At 49.8% G+C, this 12831-nt stretch overlaps 1 protein-coding gene across 1 annotated transcript in view; it reads right to left on the reverse strand.

Annotated features, from left to right (window-relative positions):
- PTGFRN (prostaglandin F2 receptor inhibitor) overlaps positions 1–12831 on the reverse strand; it is a 44191-nt gene that overhangs the window by 17206 nt on the left and 14154 nt on the right. Inside the window, exons 5-6 of the mRNA XM_040626719.1 lie at positions 5126–5551; positions 155–574 (exon numbers count right to left, since the gene is read on the reverse strand). Of these exons, the coding sequence (XP_040482653.1) occupies positions 155–574; positions 5126–5551 (846 nt within the window). The remainder of the gene's footprint in view (positions 1–154; positions 575–5125; positions 5552–12831) is intronic.

The raw sequence follows: 12831 nt of genomic DNA on the forward strand, positions 1-12831 counted from the left end.
AAGCCACTGAATGATACCCTTTAAATGGGTAAACTGTATGGCATGTGAATTACATCTCAATAAAGAAAGCTGTTTAAGAGAAATTGGCCACTGGCTCAAAATCCTAGGGTTGCGTTCTAGTTCAGTCCATGGTTCAACAGGGTTCCCGGCTCACCTGCAGTTTGGAAGTCAATCTCAATGGGATTGGAGAGACTGGTGGCTGCTTCTCGCCACAGGCTGCCCCTGACAGGAGACCAGGCTGTCACCATGCAGCGGTACAGCCCCGCATCCGAGACCTGAGTCTGGTACATTCGATAGCGAAATTCATCTTCCTGCACTTTCTCTAACACAACGCCATCCACCCGTGATGCGTCTGTCCAATTCTCCAGCTTTACCACAGAATCCTGGTCCAGGGAGATGATGTACTTGGTTTCGTTGGGACTGGAGAGGTCCCCCACAGGCTTCTCAGCGGTGATGAGAACAGAGTAGCGTGGTGACTTAATATTCTTAGAAGACACTTTGCAAGTCATCTCAAATGTATTTCCTGCAGCAAAGAAAGGCTTTGGCTGCCTTGCCTTCACCACGAGCACAGAATCTGGAATGAAGTACCAGAAAGAGGTGATTTCCAACAGGGCCAGTGAAAATGGATAGGCATCTGAAAGCACGACAAGGAAATTGGAATTTATTCGCAAACTGCCGCACAATAGCACTTCAGAAAACCTGGAAACTCAGAAAGAAAATCACGTGTATCTGGAAGCAGGCTACAAAGCACCACGCTGGAGGAAGCAGAACGGTGTGCAACGATTTAATGGGTGTGAGGGAATCTGGGAGGCTGCCGGTACCCTCCAGGATGTGAGGCAGGGCTCACTCTTCATGAATAGGACGAACTGTGCCTGAACACCCAGGGCAGGCCCTAGACCCATGCCAGGGGCCTCCTCAGCCTGAGGTTCTGCTGGGTGCAGGGAATGTCTGCTTGGAAAAGCACAGCAATGGGTTCCTTCTGTTTAATCATATGATGGTCACGGTACAGAACAGATGATTAGTCAGGTGACTGGAACACACACCTGCCGATCTAGTGATTTCTACAGAGATGCCATTTTAACATTTTGAGCAAGTGTCCATGGCTACACTAACTTTAGGTTTAAGTACGTTACTCCCTGCTTCTCTGTGAAAAAGGAAATCCCTGAGCATATATACATTAGAAGCCATCTCTATTACAACTGCTCAATGTCGGGCACTTGGAGGGTACTTAAATATTTGTTGAATGAATGAATAAATGAATTAAACACATACTTTTTATCCTTTAATAAGATTATTAATTCTATAATCTGTCTAGTTAGAAAATGAATTTTTTATGTTGGGCTTTGTGGGAAAAGTTGTTCCACCAAACCTATTAAGCAGAACACGTGTGTTATAGTGTTTCTCCAGATCACAGATTCCTAAGGTTCCACTGAGCCAGCCACATTCTTTCCCGATTCTCCTGTGAGTTTGGCAATCCACCCACTCATTAAACAAGTACTGAGTGAGAGCCTCCCGTATTCCAGGCACTGGGAATGCCACCGTAAACAAAGCATACAGAAGTCCCTCCATTTATATTCTAGTGGAAGAAGGTGAACAAAATAAATAAGTAAAATATATAGTATGGTTAGATGGTGGTAAATGTTTGAGAGAATAAAGCATGGAAAGAGGAGAAAGGGGGGGGGGCAGGGAGAGACAACGCAATTTTAGAGAGAGTAGCCAGGGATCGAGCGACAAGTCATCAAGGAGTTGAGAAGGTGAGGGAACAAGCCCTGTATCCATGTCGGGGAACAGCATTCTAGGCGGAGGGAAGAGCAAGCAGAAAGCCAAAAGGCAGAGGTATGCCTGTTGTGTTGGAGGAACCATGGGCAAGGCAGAGGAGATGAAGAGGAGGGAGAGCTGGGGAGAGTTATAGGTGAGGTCAGAAGGTAATGGCAGCTAGTTGCCACAGGGCGTGCAAGGCTACCAACAGGACTCTGGGTTTTGCTTTGAGTGAGATGGGTAGCCTTTGAAGGTTAGGGCAGAGGAGTCTCATGATCTGACTGACATTTTAACAAGACTGCTCCAGCTGCCGCGTGCAAGGGCGGAAGCAAGAACAGTCAGGAGAGCCGTGATACAATCCAGGCAGGAGATGGTGGTGGCTTGCTAACAGGGGAGCGTGGCAGTGGCAAGACTCTGAGAGCCTTGCCCCAGAAGAATGAGGAATGGAGGATGAAGGTTTTAGACTGAACGACTACAACGAAGGTGCCAGAGAAGGCCAAAAGAAGACCAGAAGCGCCATTTTGAACAAGAGTTTGAGATGCCCCTTAGGCAAACGGAGGTGTCAACAAGGCAACAGAGTGCTGAATCTGGCATTCTGGAAAGAAGTCTGGGGCAGAAATATACATTTGGGAGTTACTGGTGTGTAAGTGACATTTCAATTCACGAGGTTAGAAGACATCACCAAGGGAGGGAAGTCAACGAAAAGAAGTCCAAGGACTATGTCCTCAGGCAGTCTCATGTCTCAGGGTCAGGAAATGAAGAGGATCCAGCAAAGGAGGCGGAGAAGGAGTTGCTGTGAGGTGGGAGGAAAGCCCAGAGCGGGTGGCATCCCACAGCCAAGGAAAAACCAAGGTATTTCTGGGAGGAGGGAATGACCACCTGTGTTAAATCCTGCTAAGCCAAGTGAGATAACAAACAATTGGATTTTGCAGGATGTCAGTCACTACTGATCTTAACACGAGGACCAGGGGCAAAAGTCTGCCAGAGAGAACAGGAAGAGAGAAAGTGGAGACACGGAATACAGACAAATCAAATGCTTTGGCTATAAAAGGAAAGAAAGAGCAATGGGTGGGGGCAAAGGGGTTTGGGGAAGGGAAGACAGAGGGAGAAGTGAGATCAAAATTACTTTATAAAGTACAAAAACAGGAACAGGAGGTCTAACAATGTTTATAGGCCCACAGGAAAGGTCCAGAAAAGAGAGGAATGTTGATGACATAAGAGAGAGGGGCCACGCACCCGACCAGTGAGAGGGGTTGGCTTTTGCTAGGACACGGGCCGGGGGCAAGTGTGTAGAAATTCTCCTGATTGTTTCTGTTTCTTTAAGGAAAGGGAACCCAGGACCAACAGCTGGAGAATAAGCTGGGAGAGGAGGTTTTCAGACAGAGAAGGTGGTATGCAATAATCGTTTTGGAGAGGAGGGAAGTAAACAGATTATGGAAATGCAGAACAATTTCCAGGCAGCGCTGAGAGCCCCGTTGACATAAATGATCACAGATTTAAAGTGAAGCTAGTCAACACGTTTAAATGTTTTTATCCAACGACAAATGTAGGCAGGGAGGTAGCAGAAGGTTGGCTTTGAACTGGCTTGTGGTTTGGCCAGAATATAATGCAAACAAGAGTGGGACAAGGAAGCTCGGGGTGCAACGGGTGTTATAGCTGGCCGGGAATTTAAGTGGGTGACTGCCCATCTTATCCTCCCTTCCACCCCTGAACATATCTAAGAATGGAGAGGGTGCTATTAGAGATGACACAGGGCAACAGGTGTAGACTGGGCTGCCCTGGACAACTAGTCCGGCTACATGAGAGAGAAATGGGGGCCAACATAAGATGGTAGGGTTCATGGACAGCCAGTCTGATGGGGTTGAAGTGGTGATGCTAGAGTAGTGGAGGGAGTGATGTAGAAAAACAGAAGGTATGTTTAGAGAACAGGATGCCTGGAATTGAGAGCACGGAGGGCTTTCAGTTGTCACAACTGAGATGGTCTCCTGTACGGCGTGAGCACAGGAGGAAATGACCAAACCAGACAGAAGACATGATGACTCAAGAGGAGGACAGGGGACTGAGAAGGAAAGGCTGATCTTCACCAGGGTTCCCAACCCTCGCTGCTCAGGAGAACTGGCTTAAAAATTCCAATGCCCAGGGGTGCCTGGGTGGCATCCAACTCTTGGTTTCTGCTCAGGTCATGATCTCAGGGTTGTGGGATAGAGCCCCGCATAGGGATCCATGCTTGGCTAGAGTCTGCTGGGGATTCTCTCTCCCCCTCTGTCCCTCTCCCCATTTGTGTGCACGCATGCTCTCTCCCAAAAATAAATAAATAAATAAATAAATAAATAAAATCTTAAAAAGAAAAAATTCCAATGCTCAGACTGCACACAGCCTCAGGCCAACTAAGATAGGACCTTGGGTGGGACTCAAACATCACTGTTTTTTTTTAAAGGTCCTTAGGTAATCATGAGGCACAGTCCAAGTGTGGGCCAGCGTTGTGCATGGAAGAAGCTACGAGTCAGTGAGAGTACTTGAGAGCGTGGCTGCAAAACAAAAGTTAACCACTTCCCTGAGGGAACAAGGAGGACCCAGGAGTCCAAGGTGGGGGGGACAAGCTGATGAAGAGGCCCCACTGTATGAGGAACATGGGGAGAAAACACCTCCGCTCAGGAGACCCCAGGACAAACGGCGGTCTCAGTGGAGAGCGAGGTTGGTCCTGTTTAATGTGGGAAAGAGAAAGGAACTTTCCAAGCTGAGTGGCAGGCAACAGGAGAGTCTGCCGAGTCCGAGAGGGCCCTGTTTGGGGTCGGGGACAGGCAGGGGGTGCCAATCAGTCAACTGAGGTGTGTCGAGGGGTATGTGGTACTTCACACCCAGGGCACAAGGGGGACCTAGGAGGCCTGGGCTTCCTGTAGTGTCAGACTGGACAAGTCTGATGTCCCAGGGCACACAGTGCTCTGAGCATCGGGTGGAGATGTCGCAAAGACACTGTTTCCCTCAAGTTCTTGTCAGCCCTGCCCGGAAACCATCTCTCTGAAGAGATGACTGGCACCTCAGGGGCAGGTGTGATGGTCTGTCCCCCCCCCGCAAATTTGCAGGAGCTTGCAGACATGAACACACCCCCAAGGCCCAAGACCACCCAGCAGAGCAACAGTGTCAAGGGGCACCGTTGAGATGATCGTCTACCACCCACCAGGCACCAGCTCTCTCACTGGACTGAGCCTTCGCCAGCATCAGCATCTTAAAGGGGTTCATCCTATTCTGGATTCCTAGCATGTTCTTGGATTCCTAGCAGGGAGACCCAGCATCTAAAACCACACAGTGGGATACCTGGGCCAAAACGAAAACCCCAAACCTCCGTGAACAAGAATAAAGCGCCTACCTTCGGACGCCCAAAATATGGTGACGGGTTTGGAGAAGACATCCTTGCTCTTCACCCAGCTGTCGTTACGCTGCCTGGTCCACGCAGACACAACACAGTAATAATTGCCCCTGTCTTCCTCTGTAGTCCTTTGGATTCGGAAACTGAACGTGTCCGTGTGCTCCTTAGAAAAAATGAAGTCTCCGTCCTGGGCGCGCTGCTTGCTCCTGTCTCCGTACTTGAGCGTCCAGTCCCCGTTCATGACCGCAAGCAGCTCGCTGGCCACCACGTCGTCGCTGCGCCGGTTCACCCTGTAGTACCAGGACACGGTGAAGCGGACGCTGGCCTCCGAGCTCTTCATGTCCACTATGCGGCACTCCAGCTCTGTGAGGTCGTCTGAAAACTCGGGGACTTTCGAAGCATTCAAGTACACCTGGTAGTCTGGTTCTGAACAAGAGAGGGGCCGGGATTAAAAAATAAAAAAGAAAAATCAGACAGCAACGCACTAAGAATTAGCAAAAGGAACAAGACGAGTGCCACTCTTGCCCTGACAAGCAAATGCCCCTCCTACTAACTACAGTGATGGAAATGAAAGTCTTCACCCTGGAGAGGAAGGATCCAGAAAGAGGTTGTTATGGCAAACCTTGTACGATGCTGCCACCACTACAGTCCCCAGGACACCTTCCAAGGCCAGAAGCCAAACGTCCGCAATCCGAGAGTCTGGACCTTTCCATAGGGTTTCCCTAGGAAGTTAGTCCTCCAAGAAGGATCTAAGACGCTCGGTGCTCACGCTCCACCAAGGTTTTGTGCGGAATGCCAAGCGGTGCCCACAGACCTCCAAAGGCTCCACTGGGGCAGCACAGGAAAACCCCAACCCAGAGTACGTTCCATCACTCGAGGCCAATCCCCACCCTGGCCTGGGTTCCTGCCATCCCTGGCCAGGCTCCAAACGCAAGGCCCTCAGGTCATCATTTCCCCTGCCAATTCTCATTCTCACTTTCCTGGTTCTCTGACTTTTTCCGCTCAGTCTGTGCTCAGCGGTCAATAAACACCCATCCTCACACTCCAGACGACACTGTTCACACGGCCGCACGAGACCCTCCCACACGATTCTGCCAACCCCGGAGCTGGCTCCTGCGGATCCTGGCTCTAGTAAAGCCTGCTCCCTTAGGACCACCCCACTCCCCGGCCTGGTACAAACTCTGACGGGGGTGGGAGGAAAGCCAGCCCTCTCCTGGTGTCCCCTGCCGTCGTCGCAGCCCTCTTCGTCTTCCTTTGCGTGGAAATCCCTTCTTCCTCTGACATTCACCGTGCCCGTTTCATCCATTTTTGTAACTCCACATGTCTGTCTTCACTGACCGCTAGGCCTTCCTCCACGCTTGCTAAGAACTGGTATTGGAACCTCTTTGTCTCCTTCCTCCCTCTGTCCCCACCCCCTCCCCAGGTCATTTCCGATGACCGGAGGATCTCCAGCCCCCACACCGTGTCACACCACTGTGGTCGCCTACCAGCAGTGGCCTTCTCCCCTTGATCACCCTGCAAACTTCCACTCATTCTTCAGTGTAACCTCCTCTGGGGTCCCCTCCCGGATCCCCAGAACGTGGCCCCCTTTCTCCATGCTCCCACAAGCCGTGGAAGGACACTGATCAGCAACAGCCCCTCCCTGTTATGACACCTTGTTGAAGTTCTTGTCCCCAAGCTCCAAATACACAGCCTTGTAGACAGTAGGCACTCAGTCAGTGTGTGCTGCCTGGCTTTTAGAGAAGGCCACGTTTTTTCTCTTGTGGCCCATGGCCTGCTAGGAGAACACGAATTCTCCCTACACAGGACTTTCCATCTGCCACCACTATCTTTATTCCCATCACCTCTATCAAACTGTTTAGTTTTATTTAACGTTGCTTTTATTTATGACTCATTCAGATTATAAACCGCTGAGGTCAAAGAACTGTTCTTTTGTGATTTACGCTTCTAATAAAATGTGTAACATCGTGACTTCTCCAAGAATGATTCAGTGGCCAGGAAATGGAAAGAACTCAAAATCCTAACTCCTTCAAATGTCATCTTCACGAGCATTTAACCGCAATGAGGGTGGTCCCTGTGGCATACACAGTCAAACCAACGGGACCCGGCCGCCAGCAGGAGCACGCCTCGTCGTGAGGGGGGCACTGTGCAGACACCGCGGGCTGCTAGAACGTCACCCTGGCCCCTCCTCCTGACAGGCGAGTGTGCCGCAGTTGGACAGCTCGGGCGTGTCCCCCCCCCCACCCCGGCGCTGCCTCTGCAGGAACACCTACTGTGGAGTAAATACCACCGAAATGCCTTTGCGCCATCACGTGCAAAAGACAAGGTGTTCCGAATGACCCCACATCCCACACCTCAGACCCTTCTCTCCTGGTGGACTCCGGCAGGGCAACCAGGTACCTTCCATGGAAGGAACTGGCTGTGCGCTGGGCAAGATGGCGCCCCTCTGTCAGGACTGGCCCGGAAGGCCGCACCATCAACAATGCTTGGGACACGGCAGCGGCCGCCGCTGCCACTCACGAAGCCCACCTCCCATGTGCAGCATGACACAGGGGCCCTTCCCGTGTTCCCAGGCTACCCTCCACGACAAACTGAGGCTGTATAGAGCAGGGGTGAAGAGCCAGGGGTGTGCAGCCAGCCTGTGGGGATCCTGGCTCTGCCATCTGCTTGCTGTGTGCTTGGGCACATTCCTTCACCTCTCTGGTGCCTCACTTGTAAAAACGAGACAGGAACAGTGACTAGCTCACAAGCTGGCTGGGAGGATTAAGAGCTAAAATATGCGGGGGTGCCCGGCTGGCTCAGCACAGCACGCGCCTCTTAATCTCGGGGTTGTAAATTCGAGTCCTATGCTGGGTGTAGAGATTACTTAAAAATAAAGTATTTTTTATTTTTATTTATTTTTTTAAATCCTTTGAGACTTTATTGAACTGCTACAGTAATTCATTAGTTTTTGATGTAGTGTTCCGTGATTCATTGCTTGCATATAACACCCAGTGCTCCATGCAATACGTTCCATCACCGGGCTAATCCATCCCCCCACCCTAAAAATAAAGCATTTTTTAAAAAAGACTTAAAACTAGACACAAAAGTGCTTCAACTAGTGCCTGGTACATGTGCGTATGTGTATGACCCACATAGTCATACATGTATATACACACATACGTACGTATTTGTGAACTACTGTTCACCACCCAGAGCTTTGAAGAGGTCAGTCACGTGACCGTACAGCTCAAAAGTGGCAAATCTGAACCCAGGGTCATGCCCCTTCTATCACCTTTCAAGGACAACTGCACCTCACAGGTGAGCCAAGCTCCCTGTCTTCTAAAGTGCCTATTTTCTCACGACCACTGACTGGCTCGTGACCTGAAGCAACACGGAATGCTGTCACTGGCAATGATACGGCTGTGGTCCTGCCACCAGGGATCTGATCCAGGAAGACCGCTCCCCACAGGCAGGCCCCTCAGCCTGGATGACCAGCACAACCCAACCGGCCAGGAGGCAACCTGTCGGATTTCCTGTCTGTCTCCTTATCAGTCACCAGCTCTTAAAAAGAAACCCTTCGGTCCTTCAGGGTTTACTTCCTTCCCCGAGCGTAGTCCTCCAAAGTGGCACTCTGAAAATAAAGGCTGTCCAAGCTAGCACGAAAGACGGTAGAGAAGCAGTGACGTCAGTGTCAGACTATGGGACACGTGGAAGAGGTGGGCAAAACTAGCCCCCGCACCAACCACTTGAGCAGCCCTTGCCCTCTCCTCCTACACCCTGGCCAGGCCACATCCAGGGCGCACTCCTTGTTCCAGAACCCAGCTGTTCCCCTGGGTTCTTCCTTAGGCTCAGACCCTAACACGGGCACAGAGCAGCCTTCTAGGCATCTCGGTTTCGTGCTTCCATGGCGTCACCAGCATAGCACATTTGTACCCTGACCCCCTCACTGCCCCCCCGCCTCTGCCAATGCACACACATGCACACAGGCACACACACACACACGTGCCAGTGTACATACACAAGTATATATTCATACACACATACACTCACACGTGCATGCACACACACATTCATACACAGGCACACTCATTCATGCAGGCACACACACGTACACATACACACTCATATATCCATGCACACGTACACAAGCACATGTTCATATGCATACACACACTCACACACACACACGCGCGTGCACACGGATGACTCCCACTCCAAACAGACATGGCCAACTCCTCCTCCTAACTAGCCAATTACTGTTCCTGCTGCCACACCCACCATTCACTCTCCCGGTCACCTCTGCTTAAAATGTGTGTCATCTTGGACTCTCCACTGAGGGTCCCTAACTCTCACACCGCTCCCATTCCGGGGCTTCCACACAGTAGATGCTCTATAAATATCTGTGAACAAAAGTGGAAACCTCATGAGCACCATCCTCATACGGGCTCTCTTTGCCTCCAGCCAAGACAATTACGATAACCTCCCAATGCACGTCTAGGCAGACACAGTAATCAGGCCAGCTGCGCAATCCTGTGGCTTTTCTTCTCACCTCCTGAGTAGAACACACTCCCCAGCCTGGCATGCGAAGTGCCCATCAGTGTGAGTCTAACCCATTTGTCCGGGCTCACGGCCTCCTGCCTTCTGATATATTTTCTACGCTCCACTGAGACCACACCTCTCGCCATTCCCTAACCACCTCCTCCTATGCTTCCCGGTTGTCTGCCTCCCTTCCTGCTGTTCCCTCTGCCTCAGCACCTGGGACACCTACTCTGTTGGTTGCTGAATGGATGACTGAACAGACCCCCCTGTTCTACTCCATCCTCCACCTCCAAGTGAGTCAGCTTAAACCCCATGGATCCAAATAGAGAGAAGGGGGAGCACAGCGGGGTTGTGGCGTGTGCACGTCTAGTTATAGGACTTGCAGCCGGGCAGGAGACAAGAATCTCTTCGTTGACTGGTTGGTCTCATCCTCTGTTAAGACTAAATCTCAGGCCCCCAAAAGGGAGGACCCTAATGCAAAGACAAACAAAAATCAGTGGGTTCTTGGCTTGGGAACTCATATGGCCCAGGTTCGAGGCATTTAAAGGACGTTCAAAGGTCATCTGAACTACCCGCCAGGCTTTCAGGTCGACTTTGGACTTGCACTCCTGAAGAAGCAATGGCTCCACTAAGTCACAGTGGTGGGAGTGCAGGTGGGTTCTTCTTTGGTTTTTGTTTTAGTGCACGTGTAGACATTTTCCTTTATTGCTGTTGGACAATTTTAACCATTCTGTGCAGAAACTGTGCCTGTTCCTTGAAATCCATCGCGCACGTACCTCTCCTATATAGCCTTTCCTACGTCCCGGAGAATGCCTACCTTGAACTCACCTGTCATACCTCTACTTCGTGTTCAACAAACCTTCACAGAGACCCTACCACCCACCAGGCTTACTGCTCTCTAAGGATTTTATCTCAATGCTGCTTGAACTTTGATTATTATTGTATATATGTCGTATGGACCTTCTATAGGACTCTGCCTGGGGTCAGGGACCCCCTACCTAATTCATCTGTATGTGCTATGCCTGTAGCGCCTTGTACATAAAAGACATTAACACGCTTGCTGAATTGGAGTATATTCAATATTTTGCATAAAAATGCTCATTTTTGGCATAAGCATTTCATCACTACTGATTACTGCTATATCCTGCTCGATCTCATCAAGAAATCAGCTAAGAATGCAATGGTGGTGATGTTTAAAAAATGCTTATCAGTTAAGGATGCATACTAAAGTACTTAATGTCAAAATGACATGTGTCTGGGATATGCTTTAAATTCTTCCAGAAGAAGAAAAAGAGAGAGAGAGAAAGAGAGTGTGTGTCTCTCTCTCTATGCAGGAGGGAGGAGAGATGAAATAGATTAGCAAAATACTGGTAATTATTGAAGCTGGTGCTTCTTTCTACTTCTGTGTTAGTTTTTTTTTTTAATTTATATTCCAAAATATAAAGTAAAAAACAAAACAAAACAAAAAAAACTAACAACCAACCCACCCACATTGTAAGCCCTTTCACAGAATACTGAGGCCAGTCTAACCATGACATCATCACTTCTATTCTTAGAAATAAGGATCTGCTCCCTAAATCTGGCTCCAGGATGCTGTCTGCTCATACACACACCACCCCCTGAAGCTAGGGCCTCCAACACTGTAACCCTCTCCCTGCCCCCTGCCCAAGGAAAGACTTCGGGTCTAAACTCCCTTGTTACAACTTTCAAAAACAGTGAAAAACTGTCAGAATCCTTGGCTAATTTATTAAAGCAGATACTTTGTGCCTACTGTGTGCAGGGACCCGCACTGGAGGTTTTCACATAGACTGCCTTTTTCTCTCACAATAATTCCGTAAGGGCGGTATTATCATCATCCCTGTTTGACAACGACGATCACAGCAGCTGGCGTTGACTGAGGGCTTCCTATATGCCAGGGGCCGTGCCGTACGCTTTCCTTGCCTTCTCTCACTTAAGCTTAACAACCTTATGACACAGGTACAATTTTCATGTACGTTTCCTAAATGGAAAAAAAAAACAAAGCAAAACAAAAAACCCAAAGCCCAGAGGAGTCAGGTTGGAAGCCTCAGGTTTTGCACGGTGCGTGTGAGCAGAATTATGGCCTGGCTCCCATCAGAACCAAACCACACAACCTCCTTACACACCCGGTTATTAATGCTTTCTCGAAGCCACTCTGTCCCCGAAGGCGAGAGTGGTAATCATAGCCGAGGCACTAATCCCGAACCGTGTACAACAGGGCCCTGTTCTAATATCCGCTTTGAAGCTTCGTTAACTTGGGAGAGCTCATCAGAGAAGCAGGCTGCGTGCACGAGTTAAAGGAAACCAGGAGAAGGCGTGCCCTCGTCTCTGCTGATGCTGGTTCTATTCTCTTGAACTGGGCAGGTGCTCTGGGGGCAGCCGAGCAACTTGACTAATTGTCAGAGTTGCTGCTCCCGTCATTTGTATAACAATGTTCTCTCACCTTTAAACGGACAAGGCTATTAAAGCCTGCTGTTTGGGGGAGACATTTCACCCCACCTGCGTAGAACCTTTATTATGAGGCTACTTTCAGCATTAGCCATTTCGGAGGAAATAGTATCATTGGGATGACCGTTGGTGCAGTTCTTCTCTCTTCATCCTCACTCGCTGCACCCAGAGGAGGAAGAATGAATTCCCAGGTTGGGGAGCAGGGGCATGAAGGGGGCTGGGTGTGGTCGGCCTAACCCCTTCTCCTTGGGAGCAGCTGCTTCCAGAACACGCATCCCTCGTCCCTCCATGCCCTAAGACAGACGTGTATGTCTTAGCTAGGTTAAGAACTCGGTGTGGAAGAGTATGTTACATACTGACCCTGCCTTCCCCAAACACCAGTATCATTATCACCACCCTGAGAACGTACAGAGACCTTGAGTGCCAGGCACTGTGCTAAGCACTTCATATGCATTATCTCAAGAAACCAAGGAAACCAAAGCAACCCACCCAAGATAACACGCCTAGAAAGTGATGGAGCAGGACTCCAGCACTTGCCCATTGCTACTCTGCCTTCAGAGAGAACCGCAGACAGAGAGCTGAGAATACTTGCCCACAACGTCTGCAGATCTGAATCTTATCTCCTGTGGATGGACCAGGACTCTGAAGTCTCTACCAAGTACTGAGCAGATTAGCAGCTCCTTTTAAAGAAAAATAATTACCTTCCTTGCTGGCACACT

The sequence above is a fragment of the Ursus maritimus genome, unplaced genomic scaffold (assembly GCF_017311325.1).
Source record: "Ursus maritimus isolate PB19 unplaced genomic scaffold, ASM1731132v1 scaffold_12, whole genome shotgun sequence".
In the NCBI taxonomy this organism is placed as follows: domain Eukaryota; kingdom Metazoa; phylum Chordata; class Mammalia; order Carnivora; family Ursidae; genus Ursus; species Ursus maritimus.